Genomic DNA, 14,315 nt, shown 5'->3' with positions numbered 1-14,315 from the left:
CGACTGGGTGACCGAATGAAGCTGCCAATTCAGGAACCCCTTTGTCACGGGTTTTGCCGAAAGATATAGTAGCACGACAAAGTCGGTATGTAATTTCAAGTCCTTTGTCTCATAACCATTTGGTCTGAATACTTTTCTTTGACCAACTCGAATCATTGAGAGCATTTCAAACTAGTCACCACCTTTGTCTACCAGCGACACGACTGCATTTTCTTTCATATAAGTACGCCCAGTTTATCTCTTCAAGCTCTTCCCATCGGTATATCAGTGCTGCAGGCATAATCGTACCAACTGATCATTCTCAATTCTGCATACAACATCATGCCCGAGTCCATTTTCGGCTCACCTTCTCATCTTTTAACTACCGGGCTCGCACCTGATTCAGCGCAGACTGGCAATGGAGTCCGTATGCCGGCCCCTGTTCACCAACCACCACCTAGTTTTACAGATATCCAATTCGATACCATCGGAAAACCGCCCGGTTTACTCAGCCGCATTTCTGCGCCTGATCCGGGCCAGATGTCCTTTCGTTCTCTTTCACCAGTGACGTTGTATCCCCCACCCCCAGTGGCCACTCGTGCCCCAGCTCCAAACTCTCGAACGCTAGCAGAGCGGATTCAGGCAGGTCCTTCACAGATCAACCCGTCAGCGAAACCCCAAAGTTTTCACCCAACAAAGGAACCGCGAATAAATCGCAACCGTCACGTTCCCGCAAACCCTTTCGTTTCGTCAGGCAATCTAATTCCTCCAATCGAGGTTCTCCCGATTCCTTCCGAGTCAAACACATCGCAAATACAGGCTGCAAATGCTGACCCCAACACAGTCAGACAGGCATTAACACCCGAGCTTGTCTATCCCGCCCCATCACTTGTAACTCCTACCACTCCACATTCCAATAGTGGCATTTCGACATCGTCCAATCTTTCTGGGTCGCCCAAACTAAATTCTTCCTCGGGGCTCCTTCCTCAACCAACTCCAAGTCCAATCTCGTCGACGCTATCAGCATATCGTTCTCCGAATCTTCAAATGTCCAGGATCAATTCAAGCCAGGTTCCAGATGTTGCGCAGCCTAAAGCACCTCAACAGCAAGTCGCACAAGACCCATCGTCCGCTATTTATGCCCAACTTCGAGAAAAGAGCAATGCTTTAGCATCATTTGCCCTTCCTACGTCGCTTTTCAGAACCCCGTCCCCATTTTCAGCGCCTCTGAATATATCCCAGTTAGCTGATGGCCTTCGCAGTGACACGAATGCTGCGGAGCTTAGCACCATTGTACTTCGACATCCGTATCCTCAGAGCAAGTCCGCATCAAATGGTCCCACGGATCAAGAATTATCGGCCAATGATGGCAACGCACTTGCTCTGACAAGCTCGAAAACTCCAAATATGTCAGCTTCGCGGAGCACCCACATTGAATCATTTGTCGAAACCGTGAATAAGCTCAAAGCCGTCGCCGAAGGTGCTGTCAAATTGCAGCGTGATGCGGACCGAGTGTTTGAGGCAGAACGTACGGCATTCGACGAACGCCGAAAAGCTTTCGAGGAACGCATGCTCGCGAGGGAGGCGGAATGTCAGGCACAGACGCAAGCAATACACAAGCAAATGGAGGAGTTGCGCGCCAGGGAGAGGAGACTCGTGGCGCTGGAGGAGGAATCACGACTCCGAGAGGAGACGAGGCGCGCTCGAGATGCTCAGCGCCGTGCGCGAGATGACCAGCGAAATCTTGAGGACGAGTCAAGACGGGTGGCCCTCCAGAAAGAGATTTCTGACACGATGAACGTTATCGAACAAGCAAAGGCCGTGAAGACACAGTGGCACGAAGAAAAAGAGCAAGAAAGGACTCTGGCTCAAAACGACGCACTGCCACTCCAGCTTTCTGCTGATATCGAGCCTTGTATCGAGAAGGAGGATGGAATGAATGAAGAAGAGATCAAGGCCGTCGACGCCCATAACAGGTCTTTGGTTCATCGAGCCAAGTTGGTCGGGAAGCTGAAAAAGCAAATCACTTGGACTCGTCAATCTTTCGAAACTATCCAACATATGAAGGTGACGCGTTTGCAGGCCGCCGAAGCAGAGCGTTGCCGAGTTGCGGAAGAGGCAGAGAGGCAGAGAGTCCTGGCTGAACAGGCTGTCAAATGGGTTGACGAAGAACAGCTGCGGCGCAAAGAGATCCTTTCTCAGCAGTCAGCACATGCAGATATACAGTCGCAGAAAACCCAAGTCGATACGCAGGCTGAATATAACAGGCGTCGCGCTCAAGTGCTTGCGAACAGACAGCAGACTACCTCGGAAAATGCTGCTCGCATCCGCGCTGAGCGTGCCGGACACATTGTGGTCCCTACGACAGATGGTGATGGCCCGGAAGATATGGATGCGGAGATAGACGTCGATGAATTAGCATCGCCGCTCGAACATACTGTGCCATTGCCGGGTCAAAAAGGTGCTGCTTCACGGAAGCCCGCCTCGCCGACAAAGAAGACCTCTAGTTCTCAGGGAACATCGGGCAAAGTCATGCTTGGTGCGCCGTCAACCACTGCATCTCGTCTCTCAGAGGGTTCCCCTTCATCCTCAATGTCGACACCCGTAACATCATCAGCTGCCCCAACCTCCTATAAGACACCTTCGTTTGTGTCGGCTTCCACTGACGTCGGGAGACAGGTGGACACGGATGCACCTTTTCATCCAACTCAAATGGCTTCTGAGTTGCATTTGTCCGTCTCCCCCCCATCAAATGGATCACTTCCGACTTCCAAAAAGATTGCGTTACCCAGCACTCCAAAGTCACGCACCATCCTCGCTAGCGATATCAATGAATGTATCGAATGGACTCTCGGTCCCGAGGCGACTCTCTCACCGGCTCACCGAGATGCAAATTTGCGACACATCAAGAAGAACAGACACCGCGTTGAGGAGAATGCTGCTGGAGACCGGAGTGTGAAGCTACCTGTTGATGTACTCCCTATGAAGACGATCAAAACGGAAGAAGTGTCGGTCAGGGAGTCACATGATCAAGAACGGAGTAGCAGCCACCCTGAGGGAGCATCCGCGCGATCTACGGATGCCGTGGTTCTCATTCAAAACCACAATCCGTCGTCCCCTCAGGCCATTTCAAACACCAATGCATCTCACTCGAACGAAGCCCGTCAGACTTCTGCCGAACTCGTCATTAAAGCGCCAAATTCAACTTTGCGTGCTGATGCTCGAGTTGGTTCAGCAGGTACATCAGTGTCCATGTCAGGGCTCGCACCAATACGAAACAGCCCAGATCCCTGGATCATGGATGCCTCTGTGGTTCGTCAGGAATGGACTACAGATCCCATCTCCCCTTATTCTTATTCTGAACCATCGGAATCTGCCTCTCGTTATGATCCCAACCAGCACTATCAGCAAAATTCTCATACCAGTGGACGAACGAGATCCCCAGAACCCCCGGGGTTTACCCGCAGTAATGGTGGTAGCGGCGAGTCTCGTAGACAGCATCAGCGAGGTGTTCCCCGTCATTCGGACCATTACACTCCCCCTCCAACATCTGCAACATCGTCTCATCCTCGGCACTTTGAAAAGAATGAGGCCGGAGCTTACGGTTCTGCTCTTCCTCCCCGTCCAATGTCGCCCATGCATAGCGGCAGGAAGAGGGCAGCAGAACACGATAACGAAGATGACAATCGTGATCGCCGTCGACCAAGAGGCGATCACTATGCACCAGGGCGAGACTATCGGAATCCTCGTGGACTTACTCGTCGCTCCCCTGCTACAGCAACAGAGTGGCGGAGGGGTCGTTCTACCTCGCCGAATCCGCGCGGCTCAATTCACGATCGATTACGGTCACCCTCGTCATCACGTCAAACTAGGCCACACATTGAGAGAGATACGCTTGAAAGGCGTGGGCGGAATGAGGGCAGTTATAGACCGGATTACACCAACACCGCGGATCTCCGGCGTACCTCAGATGCGGGATACAACATGGAAGAGCGTCCTGCTCGCCGTGAAGAGCGCGATCCCCGTGGCGATGAACCCTCCCTTCTAGGGCGGATTTCAGTAGGTTTTCTGCGTAGGACCCGAAGTAAGGAGCTAACAACTTTCTAGACTCCAGGAGGACGTGGAAACACTGTCCGCGGCAGGGGGCGCGGAAGAGGTGACGCTGGGAGAGGAAGAGGTGGTGCCAGTGGCCGAGGTCGAGGACAACAACCATTACAACAGAGGCCCTTGGAGGAACGCATCGCGAAATAGGGTGAAGAGCTGGTTTTTGTAAAGGTTTGATATTTTTTCTCGAGTTTATTCCTTCATGTCCTGCAGTGGTCTCATGTTCTCTGTGCTATATGCCTTTTTCTTCATGTTTACCGCCCACAAAGTGCAAAGAGTCATTAATTCATTGATCATGTGTGATTTACGTAAGCCATTATGAGGACGGCGCACGGAGTCTCCAATTTGATCAACACTTGTGATTCTTCCAACAACCTCTTCGAGGTGATACCACCAAAGTACCATGAGCTGGACAGGGTCTGTCTCCCACTTTGAGATAGCTCACTGAAGTCTAATATCCACTAGGTTCAAAAAGTCATTGAATAGGGCGGGTACAACGGTAGGAACACATCTTCGATCCTACGTGGAGCATATCAATGATTCGTTTCAACCCCATAGGTCTTGCAAAAGACCGGGCAGATCGAACGCACAGTAGACCGTGAATTTGCAGACGAGGAGTCCAAGTACAGAGCGTACGTGCATCTGCAGTCCGTCTCCTCCTTGTCGTTTGACTTGGCCCAGCTTCGAGAAGGAGTGTCAGGTGTTGCAGAGGGACGCCAAGCAATATCAGGATGCCATGCGCTGTGAGTTATCTGCTCTCGCTATGACATGTACGATGCTGAAACGGTGCCGCAGCGATGACAACCACACAGGCACGTTTGGCTGAGACCGTCGAGACGTTCTATGGCGCTGCAGATCGTACATCGGATGGAGCTATGGCGAGTCACGCCTTCAAGAGCGCTGTGGAGGAGCTTGATGGAGGCATTCAAAGGGAACTCGTATGTGATTCTTGCTTCTGTTGATTCCATTTATTCATTATCTCCTACAGGACGCTCCTTATCGTACAACCATCATGGAGCCCCTCGGAAAGATGAACGCTTACTTCCCCATTGTGAACGAACATATCACGAAACGGAACAAGAAGGTGATGCTTCCTACTATCGATCGACGGCCCCGAGCGATTTGACTCACTGGTGATTCAGCTCCTGGACTACGATGCCGCACGCAGCAAACTACGAAAGGTGATCGAGAAGCCAAGTGAAGACCCTACAAAGCTTCCAAAAGCACAACAAGAACACGACGATGCCAAAGAGGTTTTCGAGCTCATGAACGACCAACTCATCTCAGAGCTCCCACAGCTCTTGGATCTGCGCATACCATATTTTGATCCCAGTTTCGAGGCTATGATTCGCATGCAATGTAAGTTTGCTGAGGAGGGATATGAGAAGATGAGTGCTGTACAAAGGTGAGTTTTGGGGTTGGGGCGTGATGTGTTGAATCTGACTTATGATATGATCAGGTATTTTGCGGACAATGTGCGAGATGATTATGCTGCAGGTCAGCTGGATGCACAGGTATGATCAGCTGTTACGTATATGTTTTGTTCTCACTGGTCGTGGTCAGGTCGAGGCAGTCTTGCAGGAAATGAGAGAACTATCCATCTGTGGGGCGAACTGATCCTTTCACTTCATTTCATGTATACTATGTATACTACGCTGTTCAGGTAGATTTTGCCTTCGGACGATATGGTATTAATGCGTGTAGAACCGACCTGCACATTCTATGACTGTACATTAAGAAGACTAGTGTACAACGATATTTTGGCATGTGTTGTTGGCAAGCGTAGTAGATCGTGGTGACCGTGTAGCCTCAGTCGTCTGATGGAACGTCATGGTTAAGAGTTCCACCGTTACTCTCCAAATGATGATCTGAGTGGTTTGATCCCCTTGATTCAAGTGATTGATTAACGAAACATAACAATGTAATTATAAAGAACTCCACCGAGCCACCGCACGAGGATCAATTCCAGAAGAACACTTGCGCGCTATACAATGAATCACGTTAATCTTTGATGCGATACACCACGCGATAATCGTCAACAATGAATAGAGTCAAACCAAAGCTTACTGCTTAAGCGTAGTGGACGCTGGGAGCATCCACCCGCGTTTGAATGGACGAATGTGGCTCGATCCGGAAAGCAATGAGTAGTCCACCCAAAGCACACCATACTCTCTTCAAGCAACAGCGGAGATGTCGCATTCAGTGTCGCATCCACACTTCGAAGTTGTTCCCGAAACAAAGATCCATCACGACTTGGATATAAATCCAGGTTATCGATGAGCTCAAACCTCAAACCCACCCGTCCCTCATATCTCTGTCGTCTGCACCCTCAGTGAGCACATCGAATAAAAAACTCAGCGAACTGCAACTAACCGAGTGCCATAGCCACCTCAGGCTTCTGATAATAATATGCCTGCCCCAACTACGTACTGCAACATCGAAGTCGTGCAGTTCTGGCAAGGCCAGCAAGAGTATCTTCAGCCTCATCCCCTTCACTGGGCTATCTTTATCCCAACCGGTCCTGGTATCGGAAACATGTACCACATCCTAGGAAATACCGATACCTACACCATGGACTTCAGACGCAACCAGCCACACGCCAAATCCGATGGCTGGCGCGGAAGCTTTACCATAGGAAGAGTGGCCGCGCATCAACTGGCCCTGTTCGAGAGGCACCTCGCAAGCGTCCCTATCATACGTCACGACCCCGCATGGAACTCCCAGACCTGGGTGTGGGATTGTCTTCGCCATCTACGACACCATTTTGAGATCAGCTGGGAGTTTAGACAATCGGACCTCCAAACGAAGATGTGCTGCCTACTGGAGGATTGGGAATTCGGTCGAATTTAGAGGTGGAGATCTGATCAAAATCATTATCCGATAAATGTTGTTGTTTAGAGTAATCGGACAGGAGCGCTCACCATAGAGTTCAGATTTTTTTTTGCATTCTGCATTATGCATTTGTATCATCATTAGCAATTTAGCATTTTAGACGTCCTGGGCGATCGCGAATACCTACATTGCTTCGACACGAGTTGAGTGCTCAAGCGCTGCCAGCCTCGGTCCAGGAAGATGAAGGCTGCGTTATCTCAGATTGGCGCACGATGATGGATCTGAAACTTCAGCGCTCAGCTGCGGCGACGCGACGCAAGTTGGATGCATGAACAAGACATGAAAGTTACTGGATTTTTGTTCCAAGTTCCAACGTTGTGGAAAAAACAAGGTCATGTTCGTCTTCGCGCGCGTGGTGCAGACGTGATATCTGGTGAGATTCCCACGGGGACATGAAAACATACAAATTTAAACATTCACTGGGTGTAGCCAGCGAGTATTTGTAGTATGAAAAAATGTGAGAACATGGTCACGTTGCATCAGCTTGAACCCATGACAAGTCCAGTGTCTCGCATATTAGCTATGTACGGCTAACTCTATAACTATGAACTATCTAAATGACAACAAATTGACTTGCTCGAACATCTAGCTGGCTGTGGCAAAGTGATGTAGTCCAAGGCTAAACTATATGTATGAAGTCCATCAGTACAACCTTTGTTTTGCTCCGATTTTGTGGCCGTTTTATGTGATAGCTAGCCAGTCTTAGGTGACCTAGACCCAGGTCAAACAAGCCATGTGATACTGATCAAAACGGATACTGATTTGATAGAGTAATACAATCACGTGGCGCGCATATATGCTACACCCCCTCGACGCGTCAAATAAGCTCTGCCCATCATCCGCTATCCTCATCGTCTGAGCCCCTCAATCCAGCATGTCTGGCTTACCATGTCCAACAGGCTACGACCCTCAACGTTGGCTCCAAATCCCACAACCAGCCCAGCTTCAGATCTGGAAAGATGCTGCCTCACAGCCTCCACCGATACCCGATTCTTCGATCGACCCTGTGCTCCTTGCCCAATCAAATGGGGCACATCGGGCAGGAGTTGTGGCATGTCGAGACGCTCGAGGCCGGCGAGGAAATGATGGAAGAGGCACTGTAAGGCAAAGGTAAGTAAACACTGTGCATATATGCACCTACAGGCTCACATATACTCTGCAGTAATGGCCGACGGCAGCGCGAGAGTCGATCTGGGTCACCCCTTGTACGGAGCAGGAATGCCAGGAGGCCAAGATCTCGCAGCCGCTCTGGCACGCAGTCACGCGAATCCTACCATCGACGTTCAGGGTCAGAATCTGATGATAGTTTATCTAGGCCACTGTCAAGCAGTGTACAACGAACCTCTGAGCCACCAGAGCTGTCGGACTTGGCCGAACTCACAGACCTTGTTCGCAGTATTCGAGATGACCAACTCGAAGATCGTGATCGACTTGATGCACTTGAAGGTTCTGGTGCAACACGACCCAGCCGACATGCCAGTGCTTCTACTGCACGGTTCGGGAGAGGGGGTACTGCTGTTGCCAGACGACGGGGAGTGTACCGCAGGACAGAAGCAGAACATGATGGCATGGCAGACGAAGATGAAGACGAGGATGAAACTCGTGAAGATGTGTCAAAGCCCAAGAACCTGCTCTCAAAAGATGGCAAAGACGCAAGGAAATACTTAAAGGTAAGCCTACGAAGTGCAAGCATTCAGAAAACTCACATCCTTACAGGCGCAAATCACGATAACGTTTCGGAGGATATGCGGCGTCAAGGCAAAAGACAAATGGCCATCACCATCTGAAGGAGAACGTCAAAATGCAGATACAGGCGAGGTTTACTACACACCAGATTTCGCGAGTGATGTGCAGGACCCTACAAACATTGAGATATTCCACAAGGTAGCCAACATCACCTGGAGCGAAATGCAAGTAAGTACCTGTCCATGTGACATTGAAGACTCACTTGACCATGCTGCGAGAACAGAAAGACAAAGACGACTGGCCGAAGTTCCTCAAAATGAAGAAGATCCGATGGAATAAATCCACGCTCGTTCATTTTGCCAAGGAAACATTCAGAGGATTCAAGTCGAAATCGAGAGCGGAGACAGATCCCGAGCGTGGAACTGCACTCGAGATTAATCAGCGCACAACTTGGTGGTCCAACCGTCGCAAGGAGGTCAAGAAAGGGCTTACTGTTGCATGTCAAATTGACTGACAACTTCGGCATACAGAAAGCAGGAAATTTGCTATCCAATGTCGTCATTGAAGAATACAAGGCACAGAATGGTGGCATAGACCCATCTCCGCTTATCATCCCTGACCACATGTCAGATGAAGCATCTGGACCCGAGGACGCGGACGAGTCAGAGACGTACGATGACTGGAAGCGTCGAATGGCAACCTTAGCAGGATTTGGTCCCGAGACACCAACATCACACCTTAAACTGCTTGAAGTCATCCACCCGCAGTGGAGGAGTCTTGCAGTATGTCTTGAACTTGATTTCTTTATTATTTAACTCATTAGTTTGTTAGCAAAGCAAAGTTTTTGAGAACTTACGCAATATTTGGTGGACCGGCAAGAGTGCCAAGGAACGCGAGAAGTTCTCGATCCAAGTGAGAGGTTCCATGCGATGCTCTACTGACGCCGACATCCCGAAGGTATCACCATACGACTTCGGAATCGATCTCGAGTGGCTCACTGAAGCGCGAAAGGAGCGTCTCCTTGAAGAACGTCTCAAGGACTGGGGGAAATACGGGAATCCAACTGGCTTCGAAGCCGAACGTGATCGTGATGCTGCAGGTGAGGGACCAGAAATTGAGGGGGATGTTGATGCTGCACGTGAAGCTGAAGGGGATGTCAATGTGGGAGCTGAGGACAATGGCACGAGTGAGGGTGACCATACAGGTGATGGAGACGGAGCTGCTGATGACTGGTATTGACGGCGGAGATCACATTTCATTTCTTGGGACAAGGCCGAACACGCACCTTCAAATGCCAGATTGATAGACTATAGACTAAGAGCAAGATCAGCGGTCCAGATTACAAGAATAAACAGGAACGCACAAATTGACCGTGGATATCACCACACACAGTAACTTGGCATCGCACGGGCTGTACGTTGGACTCTGCGACAGCCAACGTAGTCTTGGTTCCTGACGCTGAGAACACGTGTAGGCGTTCCATGGTGTTCATCACGCGTGACGCAGGAAGGGAAGGAGTAGGGCGCTGTGACACGAGCTATGTTGAAGTGGCCTGAAGAGATGGATTTGAGAGAAACTCGGGTGGGCTCTGCGGATGCATCATCGGGCTGGATGGAAATGGTATGCTCGTAAACGTCTCTGCCAAAGCACCTTGAAGTCAGCGTCGTCCACGGCGTCGCAAGGCTTGTAGACTGAATTGGGTACTGATACACTCGGTTGAGGGACTTTCAACAGCTGGGAAAAGGTCTTCGTAGCGTTCACGGTGTTGAAACACATAGGAACTCACCAAAACATCGTCTTCATGACAGCTACCATGAAGCGGTGGTAGTCTTCAGAGTCGATCACAGCACACCATCGTCATCCGGCTTCGTGATGTGGTTGGTGAAGTTGAGCTGGCGAAACGTAGCCTCGAGTCTAGGTGAGGGTCCTGAAGCTGCTGATGACTCGGAGGTGCGAGGTATTGAGGGCAGCGATTGAGGGAAGCGATGGTGATCAAGCGGACATGACGAGTGGGACACTAGCATAGTCATTGCACGAGGTAACATTTCTTGGGACTTGGCTGGACGCGCACCTTCAAATGCAGGATCAATAGACTATAGACTGAGAGCTCACGGACTCGCTCTATGACAGATGCTGTGTATATTATTAGACTTCGAAACATCTTCAGAGATCAAGTAAAAATCCACTGACACGATCGAGTGATGTTGTGATCCATAAAGGAGGGATAGATGACTCAACGACACCTCTGGCAATCTGACACAGGATTTGATCAAAGGGAAGGACGGCAGGGGGAGAGGGCTGCTCATTGGGAGACCAATATTCATTGAGTTTAAAACACATAACATCTAGTTCAGGGCTTTGAAGTACTAAGGATGAGCGGTATATATAACAAAAATAAACAACATACTCACAAATCACTCCAAGGGTCATCAGCAACTGGCGAGAGCGGAACCTCCTTCATCCAACGGAATTCTGCAAGCAGACGTTCTGTTGCAGGATCTGATAGCCCAGGTTGTGGATGCTGAAAAATGCGAACAACCTCACCATACCATGCTTCTCCGTCCCACTTGACCTTAACGAGAGACGAGCCTGAAGAATCACGCTTGCTTTGTGATGTAGGAGTGATACGACGACCATCGAGAATTGCATAACGATAAAAAACAGCATGATCGTGAAGAGGAACTGTGCGCGGAGGAGGGTTCCGATCAAGCAGAAAATGGACACGAGGTTGAGCTTTGTTGTAGGCCGTGAGCAGCGCAAGGCGAGCAGAATCCGTTAGCAGTTCCTGATTTCTTGATGTCGCTGGTCCAACTTGGACATGCATAAACCCTTGTAAATCTATATCTGACGTGAGTAAGATAACTTTAATGAGAAGCGGAACATACCATCATTTATAATGTCCTCTTCCGCACTCGCATCCTGCACGGTACCAACTGCTTCCTCCCTTTCCCCTAGGATATTCTGGAAAATTACCTTTTCGATTGAAATATTTGATTGATCGAGGACCGTACGAGCCTGAGGAGTCGATATTGTTCAGTCTGTTTTAGAGCGGGTAGCGGCATACGTACAAGTGCATCCATCCGCATCCCTCGGGTGAATTCTCGCATCATTGAGATTTCCAGCTGCCCGCCTGTAGTCCAGTTATTTGAGTTAGAACTCTTGAGGAGTTTGTTGAGTCGTTCGGAAAGGAAGGTCCAGAAGTTATAAACGGGTCCGAAATCTCGAATCTGCTCCTCGATATGGACGGCCCAGTGGAAGTTTGGCTTCATAGCCTTAGCACCATAAAGCTGTATGATAGTTTGATATGAGTTAGTATATTAAGTGTGGGTAGGAAAGTAGACGTACTCGTCGATATTCGAACAGGAAGTCTTGGAAAAGGGTTGATGCTCGTGGGAGAAGGTCCTCGCTGACGGAACTTCCGCAAAAGATCTTCAGCGCTGTTGAAAGGCGAAGGAGGTTGATAGGTTCGTCGGGGTGCAAGCGTGGATGGGGGTCTTTTGGTGGCTTCGGCTCGGCATCAGCCTTCCGTTTCTTCGAAGCGTGCGTGGAGCTTGCACCAGCTTTCCGAGCTTTCCACTCATCGAGCTTCTTGTTGTGTGCCTCCTGAGCCTTCGGAAATCGTTTCTTCGCGTTGTTATAGTCCTCCGTTGCTTCCGCCAGGTACGTTTCCCAGACTATCGGGATCTTCCAAAAACAAACCCATAAGATGTTAGCTTGAAAGTGAACAGAACTCACGATAATCGGCCACGTATATGTGGCTGCGAGTTTGTACTCATCCGCTGACAGGGAACCACCAGCAGGTTCACCTACTCGAGAGGGCAGTTTACCAGCCCAGAGAGGGACCTCAAACTAACTCTGTGATGAGGTCATCGAAGCGCAGGTTAAGGAAGTACGTACCGTTGCCAGGAACCTATGTATGACATCTAGCTCTCGTGCCCTCTTATCAGTAGATTTTCGTAGTGCCGAAGTCTGAATCCATTGAGAGTACCAAAGAGTTTTCACGATCCCTAGAAATCCATTTGGATCAGTAAGAACAACCCTAAACGACGTTAAAAACAAACCAAGAAATAGGTTGTGCATAGGGTCGATAATCATACAGCGCACGAGGTCAAAGTATGGAAGTCGGGCGAGTTCGGTCCATCGTGCGCCATGCGTCTTGAAGAACTCATCACGCTCTTCGTCTGTTTCCAAGGAACGTTCTTTAAAACAATTCCGGCGGTGATCCTCACTCGTTCGAGGAGGAAACTCTGGGTAGAAGAGGTTAAAATAAGTGTTAGGATTAGATAAGAAAGCCTTACGATTTCGAAGAGATTCGTCCGAAAAAATCGATGCCTGATCGACGTGACATTTGTTGCATGGTGCCTCATTGTGGCTGTGATCTGCGAAACCTCCCATTTTACACATGGCTGGGTGATCGCAAACAACAGCTAGCAAGGCCACACGAACACGGCGACCTAAAAAGATGCCAGTGAGACAATGCAAGATGATAGACCAAGGCCCCGCCACGCACCTTGGGGAAATGCTGGTGTATAGTACACCACTCCGTTGTCGTACAAGTTCAAAAGATCATCAACAATTAACTTCATATAATTCTGGAGCTGCGCTCCTGATGGTTCCGTGGGCCCGGGAGTCATAAACCCCACAAGTAGGTTTTCAGCGCGGTACCTGTCTCATAGTAGAAATTGAGCAGATGTTGAAGACGGTTATTCGACACATACCTGAGTGCACGAGGAAGGTTGGAAACACACATTGACATGACACCGGACGAGTGACTGGGGCCATAAACACTCGTCTTGCGAGTGAACCTACAGACGATGCTGATCAGTCTACGTCGAAAACATAAGGTCACTCACCAATCAAGGCTCATAGTTATTCCGAGGTGCAACTCCTCAGACGTCGAGTCCCTGGAGAAAAAAGGGTTTCCTTCCTTGTCTTTGAGAGAGGACCAAACACGCCCTTCAGAAATATCATTTATTTTCCCGGGAACACGAGCTCGTTGTTTCCATGAATCGCATGCCTTCTCGATTTCCGCACGTGCGAGAAAGTCGACTAGAAGTGATGAGGGTAGGTGTATGGGTGTAGCACAGACTGGAGGTGGGCGCTTGGGTCGGCGACCCGTTATCCGTTGGAACACGTTATCCGAGACAGGCTTAAATAGTTTGGTGTTGCAATCTGGACATGATGAATCAATATCAATATTAGTAGAGAAAATCCGATGGCAGCTCTTGCATGCTGGGTGAATTGTAAACCGGTCGTCAAGATCGAGCCTGTGAATGACAGTATTAAGTGTCAATGGAAGGTTTTGGGTGCTCGGAAGGAGAGCCAGAGTCGTGAAGATCGTGTTTAGACAAAAAAGGAGCAGCGCACAACCACGGAATGACAGCCGGTGCTTTGTGTGCAGGAACGCAACGAGAGCGATGATGACCCGTGCCCACCATGTCTCATGACACCCTAGGTAAATGTCACGTAGTGGTTGAGGAGGTGGGTACGATGTAGGGCGCTCGTGATTCACACCGGTGTCTTCATCATGGGAAACCTGAATGCCTGCAGGGGGCACTATTATATCAACCCCCTCATCTTCATCACCGTCAAAGGCAGAGTTGTGTGAGAGGGGATCATTATGAATGTCATCAAAGTCGTCGGGATCATCATAA

The 14,315-nt window shown here is 49.6% G+C and overlaps 5 protein-coding genes across 5 annotated transcripts; 4 read left to right on the top strand and 1 right to left on the bottom strand.

Annotated features, from left to right (window-relative positions):
• Window positions 1–108: 108 nt before the first annotated feature.
• DEU56DRAFT_807017 (uncharacterized protein) lies at window positions 109–4,383 on the top strand. Its single transcript, XM_041353373.1, has 3 exons — window positions 109–223; window positions 277–4,038; window positions 4,087–4,383. The coding sequence occupies exons 2-3, from the start codon at window positions 322–324 to the stop codon at window positions 4,228–4,230; spliced, it is 3,861 nt and encodes a 1,286-aa protein (XP_041207838.1). The 5' UTR covers window positions 109–223; window positions 277–321; the 3' UTR covers window positions 4,231–4,383.
• Window positions 4,384–4,403: 20 nt separating this feature from the next.
• Window positions 4,404–5,928, top strand: DEU56DRAFT_807014 (uncharacterized protein). Its single transcript, XM_041353372.1, has 9 exons — window positions 4,404–4,500; window positions 4,549–4,582; window positions 4,642–4,715; window positions 4,765–4,826; window positions 4,879–5,021; window positions 5,072–5,167; window positions 5,226–5,488; window positions 5,543–5,597; window positions 5,647–5,928. The coding sequence occupies exons 1-9, from the start codon at window positions 4,487–4,489 to the stop codon at window positions 5,698–5,700; spliced, it is 795 nt and encodes a 264-aa protein (XP_041207837.1). The 5' UTR covers window positions 4,404–4,486; the 3' UTR covers window positions 5,701–5,928.
• Window positions 5,929–6,492: 564 nt separating this feature from the next.
• Window positions 6,493–6,933, top strand: DEU56DRAFT_737693 (uncharacterized protein; the record flags this gene model as incomplete). Its single annotated transcript, XM_041348602.1, has 1 exon — window positions 6,493–6,933. The coding sequence occupies one exon, from the start codon at window positions 6,493–6,495 to the stop codon at window positions 6,931–6,933; it is 441 nt and encodes a 146-aa protein (XP_041207836.1).
• A 1,541-nt stretch (window positions 6,934–8,474) lies between these two features.
• On the top strand, window positions 8,475–9,900 carry DEU56DRAFT_737712 (uncharacterized protein; the record flags this gene model as incomplete). The annotated part of the gene is made up of 5 exons (XM_041348605.1): window positions 8,475–8,645; window positions 8,692–8,889; window positions 8,945–9,136; window positions 9,192–9,443; window positions 9,493–9,900. Coding segments are annotated over 5 exons (1,221 nt in total), but the record flags the coding sequence as incomplete, so codon positions are not given.
• Window positions 9,901–10,824: 924 nt separating this feature from the next.
• Window positions 10,825–12,141, bottom strand: DEU56DRAFT_737776 (uncharacterized protein; the record flags this gene model as incomplete). Its single annotated transcript, XM_041348612.1, has 5 exons — window positions 10,825–11,017; window positions 11,073–11,523; window positions 11,574–11,676; window positions 11,730–11,948; window positions 12,007–12,141. Coding segments are annotated over 5 exons (1,101 nt in total), but the record flags the coding sequence as incomplete, so codon positions are not given.
• Window positions 12,142–14,315: the final 2,174 nt, after the last annotated feature.

Source organism: Suillus clintonianus (genome assembly GCF_016758775.1).
Source record: "Suillus clintonianus strain FC179 chromosome Unknown DEU56scaffold_41, whole genome shotgun sequence".
NCBI lineage: Eukaryota > Fungi > Basidiomycota > Agaricomycetes > Boletales > Suillaceae > Suillus > Suillus clintonianus.
The sequence above is the reverse complement of the archived record's forward strand: the minus strand, read 5'-3'. Positions and strand labels throughout refer to the sequence as shown.